Here is a 23269-nt window from a genome sequence, read left to right on the forward strand (position 1 = left end):
AATCAACTGTGACTGTAGAGGTTTCATCATGATAGCCCATACAGGAGATGGGTGTGGGCCAGGTGACACACACAAAGGTCATTGAGTTTTGTGTATTGAGGACCCTCCACAGGAGTTCCTTACAGTTTGTATTCTTGTATAAAGATCTGTCTCACAGACAGATCTTTGGGTTAAGATATTTTGAAGACCTACCTGATAACATCGCTGCTGAAGACCCGCTACACTGCTACCTTCAATAAATTCTTCTCCCCACAAGAATTCTGGTGAAGCTTACTTATTTTATATTTTAGAGAAATCTAATACATTGGTGAGCGACCCAAACCACTGCTCAGCCAAATACAGCAAAATCTAACAGTATGTTGTACCATATCTAAACTTGCTCAGGGAGCACTATGCTGATTCATTGTCTATATATTCACTGAATTTGAAGTTTCCACTGCAGCCTTATATGCCAATTTTTTGAGGTGATAATTGCTTACACTCATATTGCCCAAACTTGCGAGGCCTACACTGTATTGTCTATCAATATTCAATCCATTTCTATGTGTAGAATCTTTTTCAATAGTTTCTAAACTATATCTATTCTGGGCATGACAACATTTATGAACTGTTGCTAAAATTGTCCTTTGAGTCATCACTGAGTCACTGGTATGTCCTTGTCTTTTGGGAAACCAATCCAGAACAGTACATAGAAGAAAAATGATTGTTGGCTGGGTAAAAGTCTACAATACACATCATAGATCAGTGTTTTACAATGTCTGTCAAGATACAAGCTTCTATCTGTAAAAGGTGGATCCCATGGTGTGACTGAATATGTGAAAGCATTGCTTTTTCTTTTCAAAGCTCTGGCCTTTGCTGTTCGAAAGCCTGGGTTTAAATGTGAACAATGTTTCAATATGGATGAATATAATTGAATCAGCACAGTAGCATAGATATGGTTATAATAAAGTATGGCAGATATTTATTGCATGAACAGTTAGGTAACTGCTGAGAAATCATCTATAAATACACAGCACTGACATACAGGGACAAGGAGACATGGTCAACATGGTGAGAAAATCTAAAAAAAAAAAAATTGTCTCATGAAAAATATGCATCACAAAAGAAAATGAAAAGAAATCATCATTATACATGACAAACAGTGATAATTTGCATAATTTTGTTTACTGCCACAGTAGATTCACATGAATCTATGTTAGTGCTGACAGGTGTTCATGATAGGAGGTCTGAGCAGACCTCTGTCCAATTGAAAATGATATCCAGGTACGCTATAAGGTATATGATAAGTCCAGTGAGAGCTTACTTTAAATCAACACCAAATTATTACATTTAAGCAAAACATATCCAGGTCTAAAGATCAGCCCATCCAGGTCTGAAGGCACCTATTGTATCATACTATGCTTTAAAGATCACTGTTGAATTATTGCATGATAGGATAAGTCATGGGTGAACAAAAATTCATAAAAAGTGCTAAAAGGCTTTTACAAAAAATGGGTTAAGAACATCCCTAGTAACAGAAATAGCTGGGCTTCTAATGCTCTGTGAAGTAGACTTAGATGTACTAGAGCATCCCACCCCCGTTTATAAGTGCAACTCCTTAACATTGGTGTATGAGGATTCAGTTCCCTGGTCTCATCCACCAGTACAGGATAGGGTTGAGAGTCCTGCCCACCTGTGGTTAGACAGTGAGGGAAAGCTGCCAGTTAATCTTCACTAGCTCCTGAAGCCTAGGCAATGACTCATGCGTTGTTTTGCTCTTTGTGGTCCCTTTTGCCTGGTTCACCATCGTCACCACTGGCCTTGAACTTGTCATGGCTCCAGTTAGAGTTGTTTGTGGTGATGGAAATGGTGGGCCTCCGCAGGATGAAACGACCTCTGACACGAGGAATGGCAGACTGGCCACGCCCTTGGGTATTCACCCATTTCCTCTCACCTTCAACATACTTTTCATCTGGCTACAAACCATAAAGTACAAACATTTGTTAAGCTAAATATAGGCTGTAACTGCATTAGGTTTCTTTGTGGAAATTATGAAATATAAATAAATTCAACATTAAGAGAAAAGACATAGTCCAAAAATAGTAAGTGAACACAGAAATGAAATGTAAAATGTGAGAAAATGCCTGTGAGGGTGAGTTCTCCTGGCATGAGCTTTTATGTATTTATAATAACTTGGGATTAGATTTTATAGAAATTATGTTACATAAACCTCTAACTGCAAACCCCACCCTCATATTAATAGTAATTAAGGTTGATTATACCCTTGTTTGTCCACGTATTGTACTTAGCTGTTGAATTTATGGGACTTAAACAAAGCTTTTCTTAAAAAACCACCACTTTTTCTATGTACTCTCTGTACAGTAAGTTAGTCTGTCATCCCAAATTCTCATTCAGGGAAATATGTCTCATACAATATATTAATTTGTTAAATTAAAATAAGTTTTTTTTATTTTGATAGTTTTAGTGTTTTTTTAGAAACTATATTATTTAAATATAAATGTATATTCTTTGGCTTCTTTAACTTTCATAACTGCCAGAGCAAGTAAGGACCCTGCATAGAAGGTCTCTGGTGGATTCAGGTTGTGGAAAAGGAAGTGTTTCAATGAAGCTACTGAAGTGATCATTACATACCAGGTAGTATTTCTTGCTTGTGGCTCTTTGCTCTGAATCCCAATTCATGTTATTGGAATGGCCTGGCACATGAGCATTGTTAGTGCATTTGCTATCATTTCCAAGGCAATTCACTCTGTTCCAACCCCTACCTCGTATTCGGAACTGCTGCAAAACACACAGTTATGTCAGTAAATACAAGGTTAAGTGTCCATGTTGAGCTGTTAATTTCAAAATTGTGCACATAAAGTTTACTTATAAACTTAATGTAATTTATCATTTATAGCTTTATGCAATATATGGCCTATCCTGCACAAATACGGTGTATTCTGTTTGCAATTACTATAAAAATAGCTTCTAACAACCAATGGAAAATCAACAATTACAAGAAAAAATGATGGAACTAAAGAAAATATGTTACGTCAATTAATGTTATACGCATCTAATGTACTGACAACAGTTGTTAATGCTTTTTGGCCACTGTGTGCTTTTTGACAAAAGTTTCTTGTTAGAAGAGAAGTATACAGTTTTGAAGCATGTTTATGGTGCTTTGATAGTGATCATGGAAGAAACTGATGTACAAAGCTTTGTGTTTTTACAGACAGAGCTATAAATGTCATAGTTACTATAGTGAAAATCTATAAACAATGTTCTGGTCATTTTGCCTTTAAACAAAAGTGTGTTTAAGTTATCTTTTACTAGCATTTGCTGTTTAGACTATGAACTAAAATCAAGTAATTGTTTCCCACTCGCAATTAGAAAATCATGCTCTTAAGAACACTTTGTTAACCCTGAAGGTGTGAACAGGAAATGTAAAACATCTGCTCACACAGAAAAACATATAAGCATCCATTTATCACAGGTCTAAATACAGATAAATGCATTATATGGCCAAAAGACTCCTGATCATCACACACATATGTGGGTCTTCCCTAAACTGCTGCCACAAATTCTTTTATATAATATCATTGTATTATGTAGCATTCAGATTTCCATCACTGGAACTAGGAGGCCAAAACATCTTCCAGCATGACAATGTCCCCATGCACAAAGCCAATCCCATAAAGTCATTGTTTGGTGTGAAAGAGTGTTCTGCACAGAGCTCTAATCTTAAACTCACTGAACACAACAGTTGGCTTCCAAAATGCAGTGGAACACCTTCCATGTAACAGTGGAGGTTATTATAATAGCGAAATGTGTGTGTGTGTGTGTGTTTGTGTGTGGAATGGATGCTCACGAACTACATATGGGTTTGATGGCCAGGTCTCCATATACTTTTGGCTATATAGAGTATTTATGTAGCTAAATTAGGTCAACAAATCTGTAACACTTATAATGGCTTACAAATCCTCTGTGTGCTTGTCTGGTCTCTGCCGAGCCAACACATTCTCTGACCTTCAGCTGGGCAGAGCTTTTCTCTGTAGATTCCGTCTCCTCCTCATGAACAAAGGAAGAGGAGGAGGAGGAGGAATGAGAACGTTCCCGTTTTTTCTTGCTTTTCCTGGAAGATAAAATAAGAGCATTTGGCTGAAATAGATGGTCTCTGTTTAAAGGAGCTAGCAAAAAAAAAAAAAAAGAAGTGCAAAAAAGAAACTCTGAGAAAAAGAAGTAAAAAAAATAAAAGAAGCATGTTTCTTTCTAGTTTAGTTTGATGAATATTTAAAGACAGTGTGTTTATAACGCTAATTAATCATTATTAGCTTGCAATCCATTATTCTTAATGATCGTGCTGGGGCAATATTCCTCGATATCTTACATATGCAATACATAGTGCTATAGAACTTACTTTGATTTTTTGTGGTGTTTGGATGTTTTCTCCATTGAGCTTTCCATGCTTGATTCAGGAGAATTCCCTAGTTCCCCTCTCTCTTCCTGGTTCTCATTTGTCTCTCTGCTTAAATATTTTTTGCGCTGCTCAACATTCATCGGAAGATCCACTTTATCTCCTTTAAACTGTTTAACTTCAGCCTGTATTGAGGAGACAAAAAGACGTTGTGGCCAGACTAAAGATTAGTGGTGTATTCTAGTAGTATCCTTTAAAACTATTTGGGAAGAGACCAAGACATGAGATTCCACAAATGATAATCATGCAAATGCTTGTAATGAAGTGAATATTCCTCAGGTTTAATAGTCACTTGCAGCCCCTTTGCATTAAAAGAGATCTTGCATCTTTATGGAAAAAAGAATTTTTATAGCTTTAAAAAAACTAGAGACATCAGGACCTTAAAGGCTTCATCTTCAACTCAGGAGTCCTTCCACAGCTTAAACAGTTTTGAAAAATTATAGAGAACAAGCACTGGCAGATTGAGAAAGATCAAATTACCACATCATAATACTTTCACTGGACATGAAAGTATTTGAGGGTTTTTTTTGGCTTGTTTTGCTCTGTTCAGGCTTTGAAGAAGAATACTTACTATGATGTTTGATAAGAATCCCTTGAATGGCTTTGCCATGGGAGCAACTGGTCACTTCCATTTATGACTGCTCATTTCTTGACTCAATTGCCTTAGGAAGGCTTGTACCCACAGTAAAGCATAACCATCAATTGTTGTGGGGAAATTTACAACACAATTAACTGAATGTGCCCACTTTCACATCTCACTTTCATTTAGCAGTGAGCATTTGTCTCTCTTGCAAGAGAAAAGCAGGGACTTAGAGAGAGAGGGGGGATGCTAAAGATGCTCTGGCTGGTTCATTTTTGCAGCATTCTTTTCCAAAATATGGCATATTTCAAAATTTTCTGTCACCTTGGAGCTGCTATCCCCGGAGCCTTTCAACTCATCAAACAGGAATGAGTGCCTCATAAAAGCACTGGGAGAAACATCAATTCTCCTGTAGAAAAGTTAAAGAAAGAAGTTTTTATTTTTTTAAATAAAAAACTTTTTTTAAGTTTTTATGTATAAGGTGATTTTTTAGGAACATCGAAGCCCCTAAAGATTTGTTTACTGCAATTTCTAAATATAAAAAAATCTGATTAATCAGTCAAAATTATGAGAAAGGGAAATAGGATTTTCAGTACCTATGTATCTCTGGACTCTTTCTTGGCTTCATAATTTCTTTCTCGGCTGCTAGTCTTTGGTACATGGTAAACCGATCGCTTAGAGTCATTCCAGAAGAAGAGAAATGTTGTGCTATGGGAGATAGATATATTTGGTTACTGATAAAAATCAATTCATGCCCAACATTTGATCAAATACAAATGAACCCAAACACAACTAAAACACATAATAATTGATATTCCATTAAATCATACCACAATAGAGATGATTCCTTATGAGTTTTGATATGAAGTGATATATTAAGTCACAGTAAAAGTATCCCAGTGGCCACTGACTGCCATGGATTCTTCTATGATCAGCACGTTTTTATTAAACTATTTGTTCAGATCTGTTTGAATACTTTAAATAAATGACGCTTGGCTGTGAATATGGGGATTAGTATAGTTTAAAGTGTATAGTTCAAATAAATTATAGTTTGCTGAAAGCTTTTTTGCATCACCCATCATCTCCACTGAAGAGTTAAGAAGAGCGCTTATTTATCTGTTGACCCACATATAAAACAACGCATTGTTAAAGATGGAATCTGACAATCAAAACCGTGTTGATTATATCATAGAGATTTCAATCACCTGTGACATAATGGACAATTGAAATGACATGCTGTGCAAACAGCTCTTTTGGGCTCCTGCATAAATTATTACACCACCGTTGCTGGAATCCCTTTTTATTGCAATGCACAAGATCCATAGTATCCTTCCAATCATTAGACAAAACAGATGATCTGCAAGACATAACAACCAACAATTAGTAAAAAGTGCATCATTTCTCTTTACAAAGTACAAAGAACAAATAGACACAAACAACACATGCTATAAGACTAAACATGCTGTACAAACCAAATGTGACAGCAGAATTTCACCATTTATTTTATCCAGAAGATCACTGCTGTGCATTGGGTTTTTGGAAAAATATTTAAGTATTGGAACATACTGCAGTGTCTCATCATGATGAAAGAAAAGGTGAAAACAAGTTGAATGATGAGCATTGTCATTGAGCGATGTCAACAAGAAAAATACTTTCTGTATGTGCACTTATGTTTCTTTGGTAACTGAGTATTCACACAAGTCTTCTCTGTTCTGCAAAATGTTTTAGGAGTGAGCAAATATTATTGCATGTCATGTTTGTTTATGTCTATTAATAGTGTCGATATATGTTCAAATCTATCCTACTAAATCTACCCTGCAATACAGTTAGTTAGGGGTACATCAATTTATTGACACCGGCATTGTGTTTCAGTCGAAATGATGTGCTAATTTATTCATAAATCATAATACTAAATGTTTCTGCATTTTGCTGTGAGTTTAAGTCAGGATTTTATGGACATTTTATGGTCAGGTTTAGTTATTGGGAAAGTGGATAGGTCACTAAGTAGTGCTATAATGGGATGTTTTGTCTTCTTAATGAAAGAATAAGGATGAAAGACTAAAGGTTGAAGATTTTACATGGATCGCATATAGGAAATCAAGCTGAGTATCACATAATGGAGGATAAATTCTGACATTCTATGATGTGTTTGTAAAAACACCTTTTAAGTATGGACAAAAACAGACATTTGCAAAGAGAAGACAAATTCACAGCAGTTATGCTACTAAAGATTACTGCAGCAATTCTATCCAGATACATTAATCAGGACAATTCTATGACCTTTGTCCATTTCCAGTCACTGGTCTTCACTGATTCAAATTCCACCCATATATCACTGTTTGGTATGTCTGGGTATAAGGGTGCAAAATGGGTATCTACTTGTGGCTTAGTAATGGAAGAAACAGTGGGATCATGCTTCATTTATTGACCCATGCTGTACCATGCATCAAGTGAAAAGGACTAATAAAAAATAGGGAATTATTTACCTTGCCAGATCTTCACTAAGGGAATCCATCCTCAGACTAAACTCTCTTTCTCTTTTCACAGAAGCCCTGGGTGAGGATTCATCACCCAAATTCATGAACATCTCTTGCTCTTGGGTCTCAGAGCTGCTTCGTGAAAGAGCTTTGTATGTGGGAGAGGGACTTGATGTCATTTTCTCCTTTCGTTTCACCTTTGAGGGTCTATCAGGGGAAAGGTCTTCAAACTTACGTGCAAACTTCTCCCTCTTAGACAGAGCAGATAGAATGCTTGCAGCCCTCTCCTTCTCTCGGTTTATTAAAAAGGCCTCAAGTTCATCATCACATGCCCTGTTGTCTAACCTCCTGAAATGTTCCTCAAACAATTCACGAGCTGACATTGTAACTTTGTTTTTGCGGGTAGGAACTTCATTCTCCACAACCCTCATCTTTAAATGGGGTTCGGCGTCCTCACCCTCTTCCTCCTCCCCATCATCCAAGAGGATTGCTGGCCTGAAAGTATTGGATGATGTGTTCCCCTTGGAATTTTCAACGTATTTAAATTTTTCACTCTCCTTTATGTTGTTTTGTTCTGCAGACCTGGACAGTCTTGGACCAGATGACCGATCAAAAGCGTCTTCACATTTGCTATTTCTAATTTCAGGAAATGAATTTCCATTGTCTGCCACAGTCTCCACGCTTTTATCTGCAGGAGACTGCTTTTTATTCTTCTGCTCCTCTAAGAATCTGTGAAGCAAAAGAAAGAGGCTTTGGCGGTTAATTATCCATTTTTATAGTCATAAAATAGTAACTAAACAAAGAAAAAAATCCATAAAAGGACTCCAGAAAGGACATCACTGGGAATTATATATTTGTTATATATTTTGGAAATATTTATGATTTATGACAGATGATTCGCTGTGGCGACCCCTGAAGGGAAAAGCCGAAAGAAGAAGAAGATTTATGATGTTATTATGGTATTTATTTTACAACTGATGACTTGTCAATTTGAAAAAAATAAATACTTTAAAACTACTATACTATAAAAAATTATAATTATACAGTGATTAATCTTATCCATATCTGAACCTCCCTGTTTGCAAAACATTCACAGGAATTAATGAATGGGTTTCTGGGAATTGTTGCTCTAGTGATTTTTCTAATATGCCACTTGGCTGTTTTACAGTTTCAGTTTAATTTAAATGCATGACTGATCTCCTAAAATCCATATCCAACATTGGCCACTACTTTTTTTCTGGTTCTCAAACCCTGAGATGGTTTGTAAATAGGTTATTTCAATCTATACTCTCACCCAAATAACAGGTTTAAGAAATCTTCGGATCAGTATGGCAGAAAAAAAGTACCAACAGCTGCTGCATGTGACTAAATCTAACTTACAAGTACAATAAAATCAAATTATGCGCCAAGTAAAGTATTCAGTAAAGTAACTAGCTTACTTTTTAAAAGCTATAGAGATGGCAACCGTATCCTCTTCCTGGTCAGCATTTGAGAAAAGCCCAAAGCCTGAGAAAACTGTTGTGGGACTTTTCTTTTGAGGGCTACTGTTAGAGGCAGTAGAAGCAACAGTCTGACTGTTGGTGGCACCATTGCCAGTTGCTCCCGAATTTCCTGGTACAGGAACTGATTCACTGGTGACTGGATTGTCCTGGACAGCACTGACAGTAGAGCGAATTTGCGGACTGGCCGTTTTTGGGCTGTTGTCATGATTTATTGGAAACAGCCATGTTTTAGGGACTTTCTCTCCACTTGTTCTTCCATCTTGCGCCGGGTGGTGCCCTTCTTGCACTGACAGTGTAGCATCTGCAGCATCTCCTCCTCCAGCTTTCTGGCTATCTTTGGGTGCAGACAGAATCTCTATTCCAGCCTTGGAATTCTGCTTAACAGAAGCAGTTATCTTTCGGGATGAGCTGGAGGAAGAGGAGTGGTGTGAATGCTGCGATGAAGATCTGTCAGAGCGGTGTGAGTGACTTAGGGACCCTGGGCTGTTTGAACGTTTCTTGGGTGTGCGAGAGCGCCCCCTCTTGGGGCTGTGAGCATAATGCTTTTGCTGTTGCTGCTGCTGTGCCTGCTGCTGCTTCTGTTGTTTCTGTTGCTTTTGCTGTGGATACGGGCCAAAATTTTGCCAGTTGTTTGATCTATAGTTATTGTATCCACCCCCACCACGCTGAAATCGGCCACGGAAGAAGCCTCGTCCTCTGCCCCGGAAGTAATAAGGCCTCCTGAAGCCTCTGTGGTAACCTCTGAACTCTCGATGGTTCTGATATTCTCGTGGATGTTTCCGTCCTCGGTTATGGAATGGAGAATGGGATCTGGACCGAGAGCGAGATCTAGAGCTTGAAGAACAAAAAGAAAGCTTGACTGGGTATATAGTACATACTGAATAAATAGTTTTATATTAAAATTTTTGCATGCTTTTTAATATTTCAAGAAGAAATTGATGCACACAGAGAACAATTTAGGCGATAAAAAGCTAACATGAATGCAAACATTTAGCCTTGCTGGTCTTTTATAAAATCAACTGAAGTATAAAAATTGTAAATAGTGATAGAAATTGTTCACATGACTTAAGTTAAGCATCAGTCTGAGTATGGAGTTCTAGCTGCAGAGAAGGTTTTGATCACAAGATGGCCCTAGAGCACCACATAACCCCAAATGCAACCATTGGTCACCTTTTCTGTCACTTTATTTCCACTCACACGCTAATTCATACATGAAAAAAAAAAAACGGCTAAACTGCATTAACAATGGTATCTTCAGAAATCTCATACACACAAACATTTACCCAGTAATATTTACTTCTTTGCATGGAGTATATGCTGAATGTATTACACTCATTCAAATCACAGAAAAATTAGAAACATTTATTATATTCATTACCATCCTGTACTTTTCCAGCAGCCCTGGTAAGATATGAACATGAAAAATTAAAACACACAAAGCAAAAAGTAGTTGCAATGTTTTGCTTCAAAATACTCAGACTTTTATTTGCCCTCAAAATGCCTGAATCGGAACAGCCATGTCTCCATGTGCTTTCTTTATGCACATGCCACTTCCTTAATGTTTGCAGCTGATTTTGAATAACAGAATAATGAAATTAATTTGATCTTTTATTTAATTTGTTAGAAATTACTTTAGCTTTTTATGCAGATGCCAAGTACATATACGCAACAAAATAACCATTCTTTAGCTACAAGTTAAGCTGATTCATTAACCGCCTTTTATTAGTCTTGTTAATCATTTTAATGCATAATTGTACTCACCCAGTGAGCTTTCTCATTGGAATAAAGAAAAAAGAGATACTCAGAGCAACACTGCACTCTTATAGAGAGTTAGAGAGGTTCTGCATCTCTTGTGCTGAGTGTGTATGGAAAGAGTCAGTCACATGGGTCATCTGGGAAAGATTTCCACTCTTACACTGCCAAGCAGGAGGAGGTTTTTTGACTGCCAGTTACGCCACACTATTCTTACCCAGAAAATAGAGCTAAGGACATAAATATAAGAAATCCGTTTTATATTTAAAAACAAATGTGAATTTGATTTAATCCTTAGTTCATGTTGCTACATACTGAAGATAAAAGCTTTGGCCTTTTCAAGCTCTAGAGCTTTTTTTTTAAGAAAAGAAAAGTTTTTGATTTTAACTTTATTGTATCGGAAAAACAAGAAATCTCTCTAAGTAAAGTACAAAGTATTTGCTCTGCATTCTTCAATTATTGAAATGATCTTTTTTTAACAAATGGAACAGCACAACAAACAAATCTGCAAAGAATTGCAGACCACCACCTTGTTCGTATTTTGGAAGAGACAAAACAGATACAGTCGTAGTATAAACCGATAATCCTTACAAATATGGTGTGGTTTGTTCACTAACATGAAACTTTAAGCTAAATCTGACCGAGATGCAGCTTTTCTCCCAGATGATTTCATTTTTACAATGGACTTAGTCATTGGAGACACGTTACACATCAGCTTTGCATATGACCTCTGTTCATTCTCTGTGTTCTTCAGAACATCCATTACAAAGTCTAAACATTTATGGAGTGCTTGCTAAGCTACTAAGATCTTGAGGTTGTCTTTTTAATGTTTTCATTTACATCAATTATCAGAGGACAACTATTTAGAAATGGGAAGATGTTTATTCCTTTACTACAGATACTACAAGTCTAGAAAGCATTGAAGACTTTCAGTTTGGTTTCTTTAAATCTTAAGTTTTACAACACACTGCACCACAGTTCTCACATCTGTAAATAATCGCTATTTTAACATGGAAACACAATGGAAAAAATCCATTCATTTCTTCAGCGTAAATGTACTCGGCTTCTATATTAAAATTGGTTTGAAAAATTAATCTGATACTATAACTCCTTATCTGCTAACATTAAAACCGAAATTAACGACCATCTGTGTGAGTATTTGTGCATAGCAATTTCAGTCAGCAGTCTCTAAGTACAAGCTTGTTGGTATGTTTTTAAGCAGGAAGTTACCCATAGCGGTGTTTCCTTGACCGAGACTGTGAGCTGCTTCGAGACCTGGAGCAGGAGCGGGAGTCAGAACGGGATCTCGACCTGGAGGCTGATCTTGAGTGAGTTCTGGATGAAGATCTAGGTGTCTTAGACATCACTGCTGTAGAGCTTGTTTACAGGTTCCTGTTAGAGAAGAGAGCAAAAACCAGACATTAAAAAACACATACTGATACTGAATAGAGTTAATAGATTTTGATTAGTCACAATTTAAGGGCAACAGAAAATTTCCTTGAGATATTTTCCATGATGTTAAAGCATAAGGATACGTCTGTACAATTCTGTTAAATGTGAAGATACTTCGATTAAATGTTGAGAAATAAAGCACACCTTTAAGTCAGTTGCACTGGAAAAATGGGTGGCTAAAAATGAGAAAGGAGATTCCATATATTTAAATTATATATTTAAATTAAGCTAACCAAATGTAGAAAAACCCTGTTATAAAAACAATGTACTTTTATTTATGGTAGAGTTTGAAAAAATTGTGGCCCATCAGTCAAATTTGTCCTACCTTACAGAATTATTAAATATTTATCTCAATTGGTAACCACTGATATATACTGTATGTATTTCTACAGGCGATGAAATGGCATCCAATATATTAGGGTACATTTAGTGTATGTCTCAGGCCTAAGGGGCCTGGAAGTTAATCAATGTTAAGTTTGTTAAAGGATAAGGAGCTTATTTGGGGCTGCTTGAATGTTTCTGTGTTTAATTATTAACAACTCTAGCCATTCAACAATTAAACATTTTCTCACTATAAAAAAGGATCCTTTTATGCTATGTGCTAAATGTCACGTGCTGTAGGCACATCAAATAAGATAAGAACTGTGGTGCGTTAAATTTGTTAGGCAAAACGCAAAATTGCTTATTTATATTTTATTAAAAATTCTTATACAATTTGGTGTGTGGGTGGGTGTGTGGTTGGGTGTGTGAGAGAGTGAATGTGTGAACAATAGTCATATCACACTCTCACTCCTGTGTATGAATATGATACCTATATCGTCTTACCACTACTAAGAGTAAAACATTCAAATGAAATGCAAATCAGCATTAGAAATATTGTTTATATTGTGGCTATATCTGGATTAAAGTATAATGATCCTGACCACGTGCCATCTTTGTTCAGCTTACACTCCAGGTTTGCTGTGGAGCTCCTCAATTATAACATACAAGAATTTTTCATTTTGAGTGGCTGTTGCTTTTGGCTCAGGACATCATTTCCTTCAGCCTCCAGACAGGGAGGAACTTTACTAACTATGCATACTGCTTGCAACAGTGTTTGAACAACGAAAATTTACTCATCTGGGTTCAACAGTGCATCACAAGCCCACTAAAAAACAAACAAATTGAAAATTCTCAATTGTAGTACATAAAATAAAATAAAAACCTGCAAAAAATATCAGGCTAAAACTTAGGCTAAAAATATTTAATCTCAGTGTTTCACAACTCACATACATGTATTTCTTAAGTCAACTAGGGCATCTTCTTTATTTTGAATTTGTTTAAAATTTCTGACTTATTTCTACACTAATTCACTATTTCAGAATTCTAGTGGGTCAAATCTTTACATATATTAAGTTGACTGTCAGTTCCAGAAATTGATGTTATGACTTTCAGAAGCTTCTGACTAGGCAGCTGTCAAAAATGGGAATTATTTGGTGAGCCTGTGTTTGGATTTAATGGCTAGTGCCTTTTCCTCTTTTTTACTATGGGAAAATCCAAGCATCTCAGCCAAAACCTCAGAAACAAATTTTGGACTGGACTGCCATAAGTCTGGTTCCTCAATAGGAGCAATAACTGAACAACTGAAGTTACTATGAGCATCACTACAAACTTGAATGTAAATGTAAAAATCTTAAAGTCCAAAAAGTCCAGCTGAACCCCAAGACTACAATAAAGAAACTTGTGAAGCAGTGGGAGGTATCAGTTACCAAAGAATGTTCATCTACCATTAAAAGAATCCTACATTGCAATAGATTAAAAGGCCCCAAAACCAGCATATTAAAAAATAAGAGATTTAAGTTTGCAAATGATCACCAGGATGAAGACCTTGATATTTGGTGGACAAAAATGTAACTGTGTGTATATAATGATCAGCATTTTGTATGGAGCGAAAAGCATGAAACTTTTATATGAAGAGCATGGTCTTGTGGTGGTGTTTTGGTGGAAAAGAGATTGCAGACTTCAGAAAATAGATGGCATCATGCGAAAAGAGGATTATCTAGAAATACTGAGGAAAAACCTCAAGGCAGCAGGCGCAAAGTTCTTCATCTTCCAGCAAAGATCTTAAGCATACCTCTAACGTTGTTACTTAAAAGGCAATTAAAAGCCATGCCACCAAATTGTAAGTGTATGTAAACTTTTAATTCCCAGAAATTCTGATATAGAATTGACTTGACACAGGAACAGTCTTGGAACATAAAATGTGTGGCGTTGTGAAAACTTGAGTTGAATGTTTTTATCCTATATGAATGGAAAGTTGGCTTTAACTGCAGCTGATTTATGTAAGTGTAAGTTGTTTGTCAAAAGTAAAAGAGCCCTTTGTATGCTGTGAAAAATATTTAACAGCTGCTGAAGAGTTAATCAAATGAGGGGCAGTACTTAGCTTTTTTTTAATAATTATCATAGCCCTAACTCCTGATATTAGAGACTCACACCTGTAAAAGACACTACATAGGAAGCTTGGAATTGCATTATGACATTTTCACCACAGCGCGATTCAATTCTTAAATCTGATTCGATATTGACATTTACAGTCGTTGAGAGTGAGTAGTGTCAGATTTATTTCAAACCACAGGTGCATATTAATGTGCTCATTCTTCTACATTATCATGTTTATATCAACAGCTAATTTATATTCACTCTCCAGCAAGATTATAAAGGTCAGTAGATGATTATTTAGCATTTATAGAAAGAGTCTTGTGCGACAATGCTTTGTAAAAGTCAGAGGTAAAGCTGTAACTTTAAGTTTTCTGCACAGAAAGATGTGAATTTTCTCTGTAACATAACAAGCAGCGTTTGTAGACTGGTACAACTATAATGGAGGTGATAACAAAGAAACTTGTTTTGTGGATGTTCATTAAAAAGAAGTTTCCTAATTTGTTACAGTGAGATTAGTAATAACATGGCTGGTTGATGCAGACATGCACACGTGACTGATCTCTAATTTTGCTTTTCTGAAGAAGAAAAACTTTAGAATCTAAGGGTGGGAGAAACAATCAGAGGCTTTTCCAAACAGGAGAGTAGTAAAGAACAGCTGTTTCCAACAGAGAATATGCTCCATGACCATGATATGATGTTTAAAAAAATACTGAAAAAAAATATCCTTGTACATTTGTTACCCACAAAACCCCCACACAACCTCCTCCCTATGTCCTTCACGTTCTTGATCTCTATCTCTAAAACACACACATGCATACACATGCAAACAAATGCCTCCTGAAAATGGCAACTGCAGCTTAAGCCTCATCACCTGTTCGATTGTGGGGGTTCCAGTTGATGCAAACAATTGTGTAGCAACCCGATATGGCAGCACTAAGCACCCACCACTCAATCAACTGCTCTATCACTAAGACCAGGGATATCACATAGGCACCCATAGTAACATTTGCTATCTATGAGAGACAAACAGGGTATCAGCTATTCTTTTCTTAGGCAAAGGTAACTGATTAAAAAAAACAATCTCTGGTTCCATTAATGTAGCAATGTGGCCATTAAAATAATGACTACATAAATGCTGTCAAAAATTTTGTTATTTCTTAGTCAATACACAGTCAAGCTAAATGAACGAAATTTATGTATAACTAAACAGAATTTCTTTCTTCATAGTGAAATTATAAATGAGATTATAAATGATAACGTATAAATTAAATATGTAGTTTTGTAGATACAATTTTGCAACAGACGATTGGCATTATTTATAGACAGCTGAAAGAGTAATAGTGCAGTACAGTAAATAAGTAGTAACCATGACATTCAACGATATTTACATTTCAATAGAACAGTCGATAGTGTGATGGTTGACAGTAATAGTGGAGAGTAATGCACTGAAGCAACATCAGAGATAGGAGCAGCAAATCTGCTAGAGCCACTTGTTTACGGTTTAACCCTATGTGTTCACGATCTGGATTAACTGCTGTGTTTTCAATATCAAGATTATCTATATGTATATATTATATACCATCTATAAATTCTGGCGATGCAAATATTCACTGCAGTTTTCTTTGGATTATTATCACAGATTGTTTCATCAACATATTTTAAAGTACAGAATTGGATAGAAACTGGACTTCATTTCAAAATATCAGAAACAGTGTGGATGACAAATGGCAAGTATTCTTGTGGGACTGTTAGATCTATAAATCTGACAGAAAGTTGAGGTTGGCTACAGATGAGATGTCAGGAGATTACAAAATATGCCCTCATATTGCAGTCCAATATTAACGTATACTGGCATTACATCACTGTTGGCTGCTGAACCCAAGCTTTATGTTCAAGATGATACAGGTGGTTGAACACCAAAGCAAAAACCCCAGTCACAACATTCCATAAACTGACCAAAGAGGTTTAAGTAACAGTTTTAACTTTCATTTGTACAATGCTTTCAAAATCTGAAATGTAAACCTTGTGTTAACAATATCATACTCTAATAAACTTTCTAACCTTAACAACTAACTTTGTCTTGTTGCTGGGATGATATTGTGTAACGTAATTCTTTTGTGTATTCAGCACATATCTTCTATGTAAAAAGTTGCATTTAGTGTACTTTTAAAGCATTACCCCATACAAAAAAACGTTATTATAACCCATTATCACTTTTATATTCAATCATTTTTAAAGTTACATTATATCTATGTTTCCAGGTCTGATCATAGGTAATGGTACCACACTAGTGGCAAAGAAAGGAGCACATTAGTGCCTTTTTTCATGAAAGTATAACTAGTTTTCTAGCAAAAGACAATATTCATTATTATTCAATATTTGACCAAATACGTGTCTTCATAGGTGCAAATGAGCAGCATGTGTCATGTGCTTAATCTGCATACACATGTAAATAATAGTTCAGAAATCATCATTAAGGCAGAAGCCTCATATTCTCAATAACAGATTTGCTTCCTTTCAAATGAACTGCACATTATACACCACATGAAGTTTCACTGATAAATCCTTATAAATAAAAGATATATGCGTAAAATAACAATGGGATGATATGTCACAGATAACTTTGCATACGAATCATCAAGTAAGGTAAGAATCTGAAAAGCCCAACTTGTTCATTCAGTTTTTGTAACTTAGGGCTATTTTTAAAAACATCACGGATTATTCTTAGAAAACACTTACCGACTTAGTATGTTCCAGATACCGGATGATCTTCGAGAGGCTTACAGTCTTCTTTGCTTGTCTTTCATTCAAAGACCTCGATCACGCTTGATAATAATAATAATGATAATAATAATAATAATAATAATAATAATAATAATAATAATAATAATAATAATAAAGAAAAAAACAGCAAAAAGTCTAATTCGGAAACATCTTAGTATCCACTATCAGCAGTTTAAAGTTCAGCGCAATGAAGAATAGCAGTATCGCTTGACAGGTGTCTTGATCCACGGCTGCGTTATGAACCGCGTATAGACTGCAGCATAAGTGCAGAATTATGCACAGACATGCATGTTCATGTTCCTCCTCCTTCTCCTCCTCCTCTTTCTCTGTGGGTCAGAGAAAGCGCGCGAGCTCTCAAACTAAAACGACTCGACAAGGAAGCCAAGATATCACGCAAACAAAGCATGGCATGCCGTAGATGGCGTACTATTTAACAATACTATTTAGTCCAGTAATGTGGGTGTTGGAGAGGGTCCAAGTTTCACTGATGCATTCCACTTGTCAAACACGTAGCTTTCCTGCCTCTTTTCACCTGCTTAATTCGTTTATGCTGAAAAACAAAGTGTACTGAATTGTAAGTGAAAGGTTAATATATATATATGTATATATAATATGTCCAGTCATGAAAGAAGTCCTACAGTAACTCCTAAGATACCAGTGATCCCCAGTAACTCCTGAGACACCAGTGATCTCCAGTATCTCCTGAGACACCAGTGATCTCCAGTAACTCCTGAGACACCAGTGATCTCCAGTATCTCCTGAGACACCAGTGATCTCCAGTATCTCCTGAGACACCAGTGATCTCCAGTATCTCCTGAGACACCAGTGATCTCCAGTATCTCCTGAGACACCAGTGATCCCCAGTAACTCCTGAGACACCAGTGATCTCCAGTATCTCCTGAGACACCAGTGATCTCCAGTAACTCCTGAGACACCAGTGATCTCCAGTAACTCCTGAGACACCAGTGATCTCCAGTATCTCCTGAGACACCAGTGATCCCCAGTAACTCCTGAGACACCAGTGATCTCCAGTATCTCCTGAGACACCAGTGATCTCCAGTAACTCCTGAGACACCAGTGATCTCCAGTATCTCCTGAGACACCAGTGATCCCCAGTAACTCCTGAGACACCAGTGATCCCCAGTAACTCCTGAGACACCAGTGATCTCCAGTATCTCCTGAGACACCAGTGATCCTCAGTAACTCCTGAGACACCAGTGATCTCCAGTAACTCCTGAGACACCAGTGATCTCCAGTAACTCCTGAGACACCAGTGATCCCCAGTAACTCCTGAGACACCAGTGATCCCCAGTATCTCCTGAGACACCAGTGATCCCCAGTAACTCCTAAGATACCAGTGATCCCCAGTGACTCCTGAGATAACAGTGATCCCCAGTAACTCCTAAGATACCAGTGATCCCCAGTAACTCCTGAGACACCAGTAATCCCCAGTAACTCCTAAGACACCAGTGATCTCCAGTAACTCCTAAGACACCAGTGATCCCCAGTATCTTCTAAGATACCAGTGATCCCCAGTGACTCCTGAGATAACAGTGATCCCCAGTAACTCCTAAGATACCAGTGATCCCCAGTAACTCCTGAGACACCAGTGATCCCCAGTAACTCCTGAGACACCAGTGATCCCCAGTAACTCCTGAGACACCAGTGATCCCCAGTAACTCCTGAGACACCAGTGATCTCCAGTAACTCCTAAGACACCAGTGATCCCCAGTAACTCCTGAGACACCAGTGATCCCCAGTATCTTCTAAGATACCAGTGATCCCCTGTAACTCCTGAGATACCAGTGATCCCCAGTAACTCCTGAGATAACAGTGATCCCCAGTAACTCCTAAGATACCAGTGATCCCCAGTAACTCCTGAGACACCAGTGATCCCCAGTAACTCCTAAGATACCAGTGATCCCCAGTAACTCCTGAGACACCAGTGATCCCCAGTAACTCCTGAGACACCAGTGATCTCCAGTAACTCCTGAGACACCAGTGATCTCCAGTAACTCCTGAGACACCAGTGATCCCCAGTAACTCCTGAGACACCAGTGATCTCCAGTAACTCCTGAGACACCAGTGATCCCCAGTAACTCCTGAGACACCAGTGATCCCCAGTAACTCCTAAGATACCAGTGATCCCCAGTGACTCCTGAGATAACAGTGATCCCCAGTAACTCCTAAGATACCAGTGATCCCCAGTCACTCCTGAGACACCAGTGATCCCCAGTAACTCCTGAGACACCAGTGATCTCCAGTAACTCCTAAGACACCAGTGATCCCCAGTAACTCCTGAGACACCAGTGATCCCCAGTATCTTCTAAGATACCAGTGATCCCCTGTAACTCCTGAGATACCAGTGATCCCCAGTAACTCCTGAGATAACAGTGATCCCCAGTAACTCCTAAGATACCAGTGATCCCCAGTAACTCCTGAGACACCAGTGATCCCCAGTATCTTCTAAGATACCAGTGATCCCCAGTAACTCCTAAGATACCAGTGATCCCCAGTAACTCCTGAGACACCAGTGATCTCCAGTAACTCCTGAGACACCAGTGATCTCCAGTAACTCCTGAGACACCAGTGATCCCCAGTAACTCCTGAGACACCAGTGATCTCCAGTAACTCCTGAGACACCAGTGATCCCCAGTATCTTCTAAGATACCAGTGATCCCCTGTAACTCCTGAGATACCAGTGATCCCCAGTAACTCCTGAGACACCAGTGATCCCCAGTATCTTCTAAGATACCAGTGATCCCCTGTAACTCCTGAGATACCAGTGATCCCCAGTAACTCCTGAGACACCAGTGATCCCCAGTAACTCCTGAGACACCAGTGATCCCCAGTAACTCCTGAGATACCAGTGATCCCCAGTAACTCCTGAGACACCAGTGATCCCCAGTAACTCCTGAGACACCAGTGATCCCCAGTAACTCCTGAGACACCAGTGATCCCCAGTAACTCCTGAGACACCAGTGATCCCCAGTAACTCCTGAGATACCAGTGATCCCCAGTATCTTCTAAGATACCAGTGATCCCCTGTAACTCCTGAGACACCAGTGATCCCCAGTAACTCCTGAGACACCAGTGATCCCCAGTAACTCCTGAGACACCAGTGATCCCCAGTATCTTCTAAGATACCAGTGATCCCCTGTAACTCCTGAGATACCAGTGATCCCCAGTAACTCCTGAGACACCAGTGATCCCCAGTAACTCCTGAGACACCAGTGATCCCCAGTAACTCCTGAGACACCAGTGATCCCCAGTAACTCCTGAGACACCAGTGATCCCCAGTAACTCCTGAGACACCAGTGATCCCCAGTATCTTCTGAGATACCAGTGATCCCCAGTAACTCCTGAGATACCAGTGATCCCCAGTATCTCCTGAGATACCAGTGATCCCCAGTATCTTCTGAGATACCAGTGATCCCCATAACCTCCTGAGATACCAGTGATCCCCAGTATCTCCTGAGATACCAGTGATCCCCAGTATCTCCTGAGATACTAGTGATCCTCAGTAACTCCTGAGATAACAGTGATCTCCAGTAACTCCTGAAATACCAGTGATCCCCAGTAACTCCTGAAATACCAGTGATCCCCAGTAACTCCTGAGATACCAGTGATCCCCAGTAACTCCTGAGATACCAGTGATCCCCAGTATCTCCTGAGATACTAGTGATCCCCAGTAACTCCTGAAATACCAGTGATCCCCAGTAACTCCTGAGATACCAGTGATCCCCAGTACTGCCTGAGATACCAGTGATCCCAAGTATCTTCTGAGATACCAGTGAACCTCATCCACTCTGCTCTCTGGATCTACCTGATCCATCCTCATGCCATACTTCTAGATTGTGTTCTTATCACTTGGAAGCCACTTGCTGCAGCTGCTGAGGATGGCTCCATATGGATAGCCTAGAAATACATGGGATCACTGTGGATAGTTCCACTTAACTATCCACTTCAAGCTGTTGACATCAAATGTGCCTAGCCCTGCCATATGAATGTAACAGCAAAAATCTTGAGTAATCAGAACAGATCTGACATCTCTCATCAACAGGGTGTTTCTTACCATATGTTTTTGGCTTTATGCCACAAATCCTAGGAGATCAGCAGCAACAACAGTGATCAGTGAGTATACACAATATATAACATGATACCTTTTTAGTTATTTTCAATATAGCAATGAATAACTGGATAACTGATGTGACTGTGGGACTTCTGCATTAAACAATACTTTCCACTAATACATCTTGAACATGTTGGTGACATGACTGATGTGAATGACATTATGTAAAGTCCATGCAAGACAGGGTCAAAGATTTGAATAAATAAATGAAGTGGTTTAAAGTGAAAATAGTGCACATTTATACATATGTAAACATTTGTACAAATGTTCTAGATATACGTGTCTCTTTATTGTAGTTGTACTGAAGAGTATTAAATATTATACATGACTGGTCATTGACCATTAAAAGGTCAAACGGCAGTCCATTACGGAGCCCATATTTTTGCATAGTTTTTGCAGTGGTTGGTGGTGTTCATTAATATTTAAGCCTGATCAATCTTCCAGTGATTGATCTCCCAGTGTGAAGTGCAATTCCAACAGAATGATATTTGCTAGATTGATATTAATGGAGATGACACCATCATGGGGAAATAAACTAGAAATCCTGAGTCACTTTTTCCATCAGGGTTTGAGTATATCTACATAGCAGGGTATCTTTTCATGATTGTCATCTTATGCCATTTTGAGCATCTGCTACATCCCTTTATATAAGCATCTTGCACATTCTTAATACATGATTCTGATGTAATACATTTTTATTGGATTATTTGATCTCAGTATGATATCCATTCAAATGAACTGGAGATTTTGCCTATCTGCAATTCATGCATATCAATCACATATTAAGTGTGCCTGATGACTGTCTACATTGTAATCACTGTAAAGCCACTTTGAAAACATTTCATTAACTTTCTTTAGACAGGACTATTCAGAGTGCTCCAACATTGTTAAAGTGATTGCACAATGTCACTGGAAAGAAATGACAGAGCTAATACATAAAATGTTTCATAAAATGTCTCTGTTAAAGCAAACGTCAGATATGATTACATCACACTGATCATGAAGCTCTCATTATGTTACAACATGTTTTATAGGTTTGTTTTTGTTCAAAACAGTAAATTAATCTAATCCAGGCTCCTCTGTTTAGTGATCAACTAAATATCAGTTTATTTCTAGTTATTATTGTTTGCTGCTGTAAATGCGCCTTCATGAACCCTGCATTCATTCCACCCTTTCCCCTAAGAATAAAATATTGATATTCTATAACAAGTGTTTCCATCTGAACATCCAGAGCAGAGGTCTGAAAAGCTGCTTGAAAGGCTGACTGAGAAAAAGGTCTCAGTGGATTCATATTTTGGAATACGTAGAGCACAAAGGGACAACAACCATGACTCCAAATGGCTGTCACCCAACTTAAACAGGACAAAACTTCGAGGGACAAAAGAGTTGAATACATAACATGTGTGAGGGGAAACAAAATAAAATATGATAGGAAAAATGTATCTGTAGAGCTAGTTAGATTGATAATATTTCTACAACCATCTAAATGAATTTAACATCCAAATGTAAAAAGTATAAATATCATATATTATAGTATTTTTTCAAATTCTGCTAAACCCTGATCATGAAGGACTTCTAGGTATACCACTGAGATGCAAATGTAGGTGTGTATCAAAATGGTTGAATGATATTCAAATATAAACATTTGCATAGCAAAAATATGATGTTCTGTGAGTCAAAGGTACAAAAGTTCAAATGCTACGTTCATGCAAGCAAAAA

General features: G+C 37.9%; 1 protein-coding gene across 3 annotated transcripts; it reads right to left on the reverse strand.

The window, feature by feature from the left end:
• Positions 1–935: 935 nt before the first annotated feature.
• Positions 936–17671, reverse strand: thrap3a (thyroid hormone receptor associated protein 3a). Of its 3 annotated transcripts, none has more exons than XM_058403081.1 (11): positions 17374–17671; positions 11995–12156; positions 8950–9846; positions 7520–8239; positions 6239–6390; positions 5630–5741; positions 5358–5442; positions 4397–4578; positions 3955–4111; positions 2632–2775; positions 936–1955 (listed from the first exon to the last, which is right to left on the reverse strand). In XM_058403081.1, the coding sequence occupies exons 2-11, from the start codon at positions 12126–12128 to the stop codon at positions 1740–1742; spliced, it is 2799 nt and encodes a 932-aa protein (XP_058259064.1). In that variant the 5' UTR covers positions 12129–12156; positions 17374–17671; the 3' UTR covers positions 936–1739. The 3 variants fall into 3 exon arrangements, with proteins under 3 accessions (XP_058259064.1, XP_058259054.1, XP_058259073.1); XM_058403071.1 differs by having other exon boundaries at positions 2632–2778; positions 17374–17670; XM_058403090.1 differs by lacking the exons at positions 11995–12156; positions 17374–17671 and adding an exon at positions 10774–10953 and having other exon boundaries at positions 2632–2778.
• Positions 17672–23269: the final 5598 nt, after the last annotated feature.

Source organism: Hemibagrus wyckioides, linkage group LG01 (genome assembly GCF_019097595.1).
Source record: "Hemibagrus wyckioides isolate EC202008001 linkage group LG01, SWU_Hwy_1.0, whole genome shotgun sequence".
Taxonomy (NCBI): Eukaryota; Metazoa; Chordata; class Actinopteri; order Siluriformes; family Bagridae; genus Hemibagrus; species Hemibagrus wyckioides.

Coding starts and splice junctions, on each gene's coding strand:
- thrap3a (XM_058403071.1), bottom strand. CDS start 12,128: ATGTCTAAGACACCTAGATCTTCATCCAGAACTCACTCAAGATCAGCC. Junction 8,240..8,949: donor ATCTCTATAGCTTTTAAAAA/GTAAGCTAGTTA, acceptor TTTGCTTCACAG/ATTCTTAGAGGAGCAGAAGA. Junction 5,742..6,238: donor AATTGTCCATTATGTCACAG/GTGATTGAAATC, acceptor TATCTCCCATAG/CACAACATTTCTCTTCTTCT.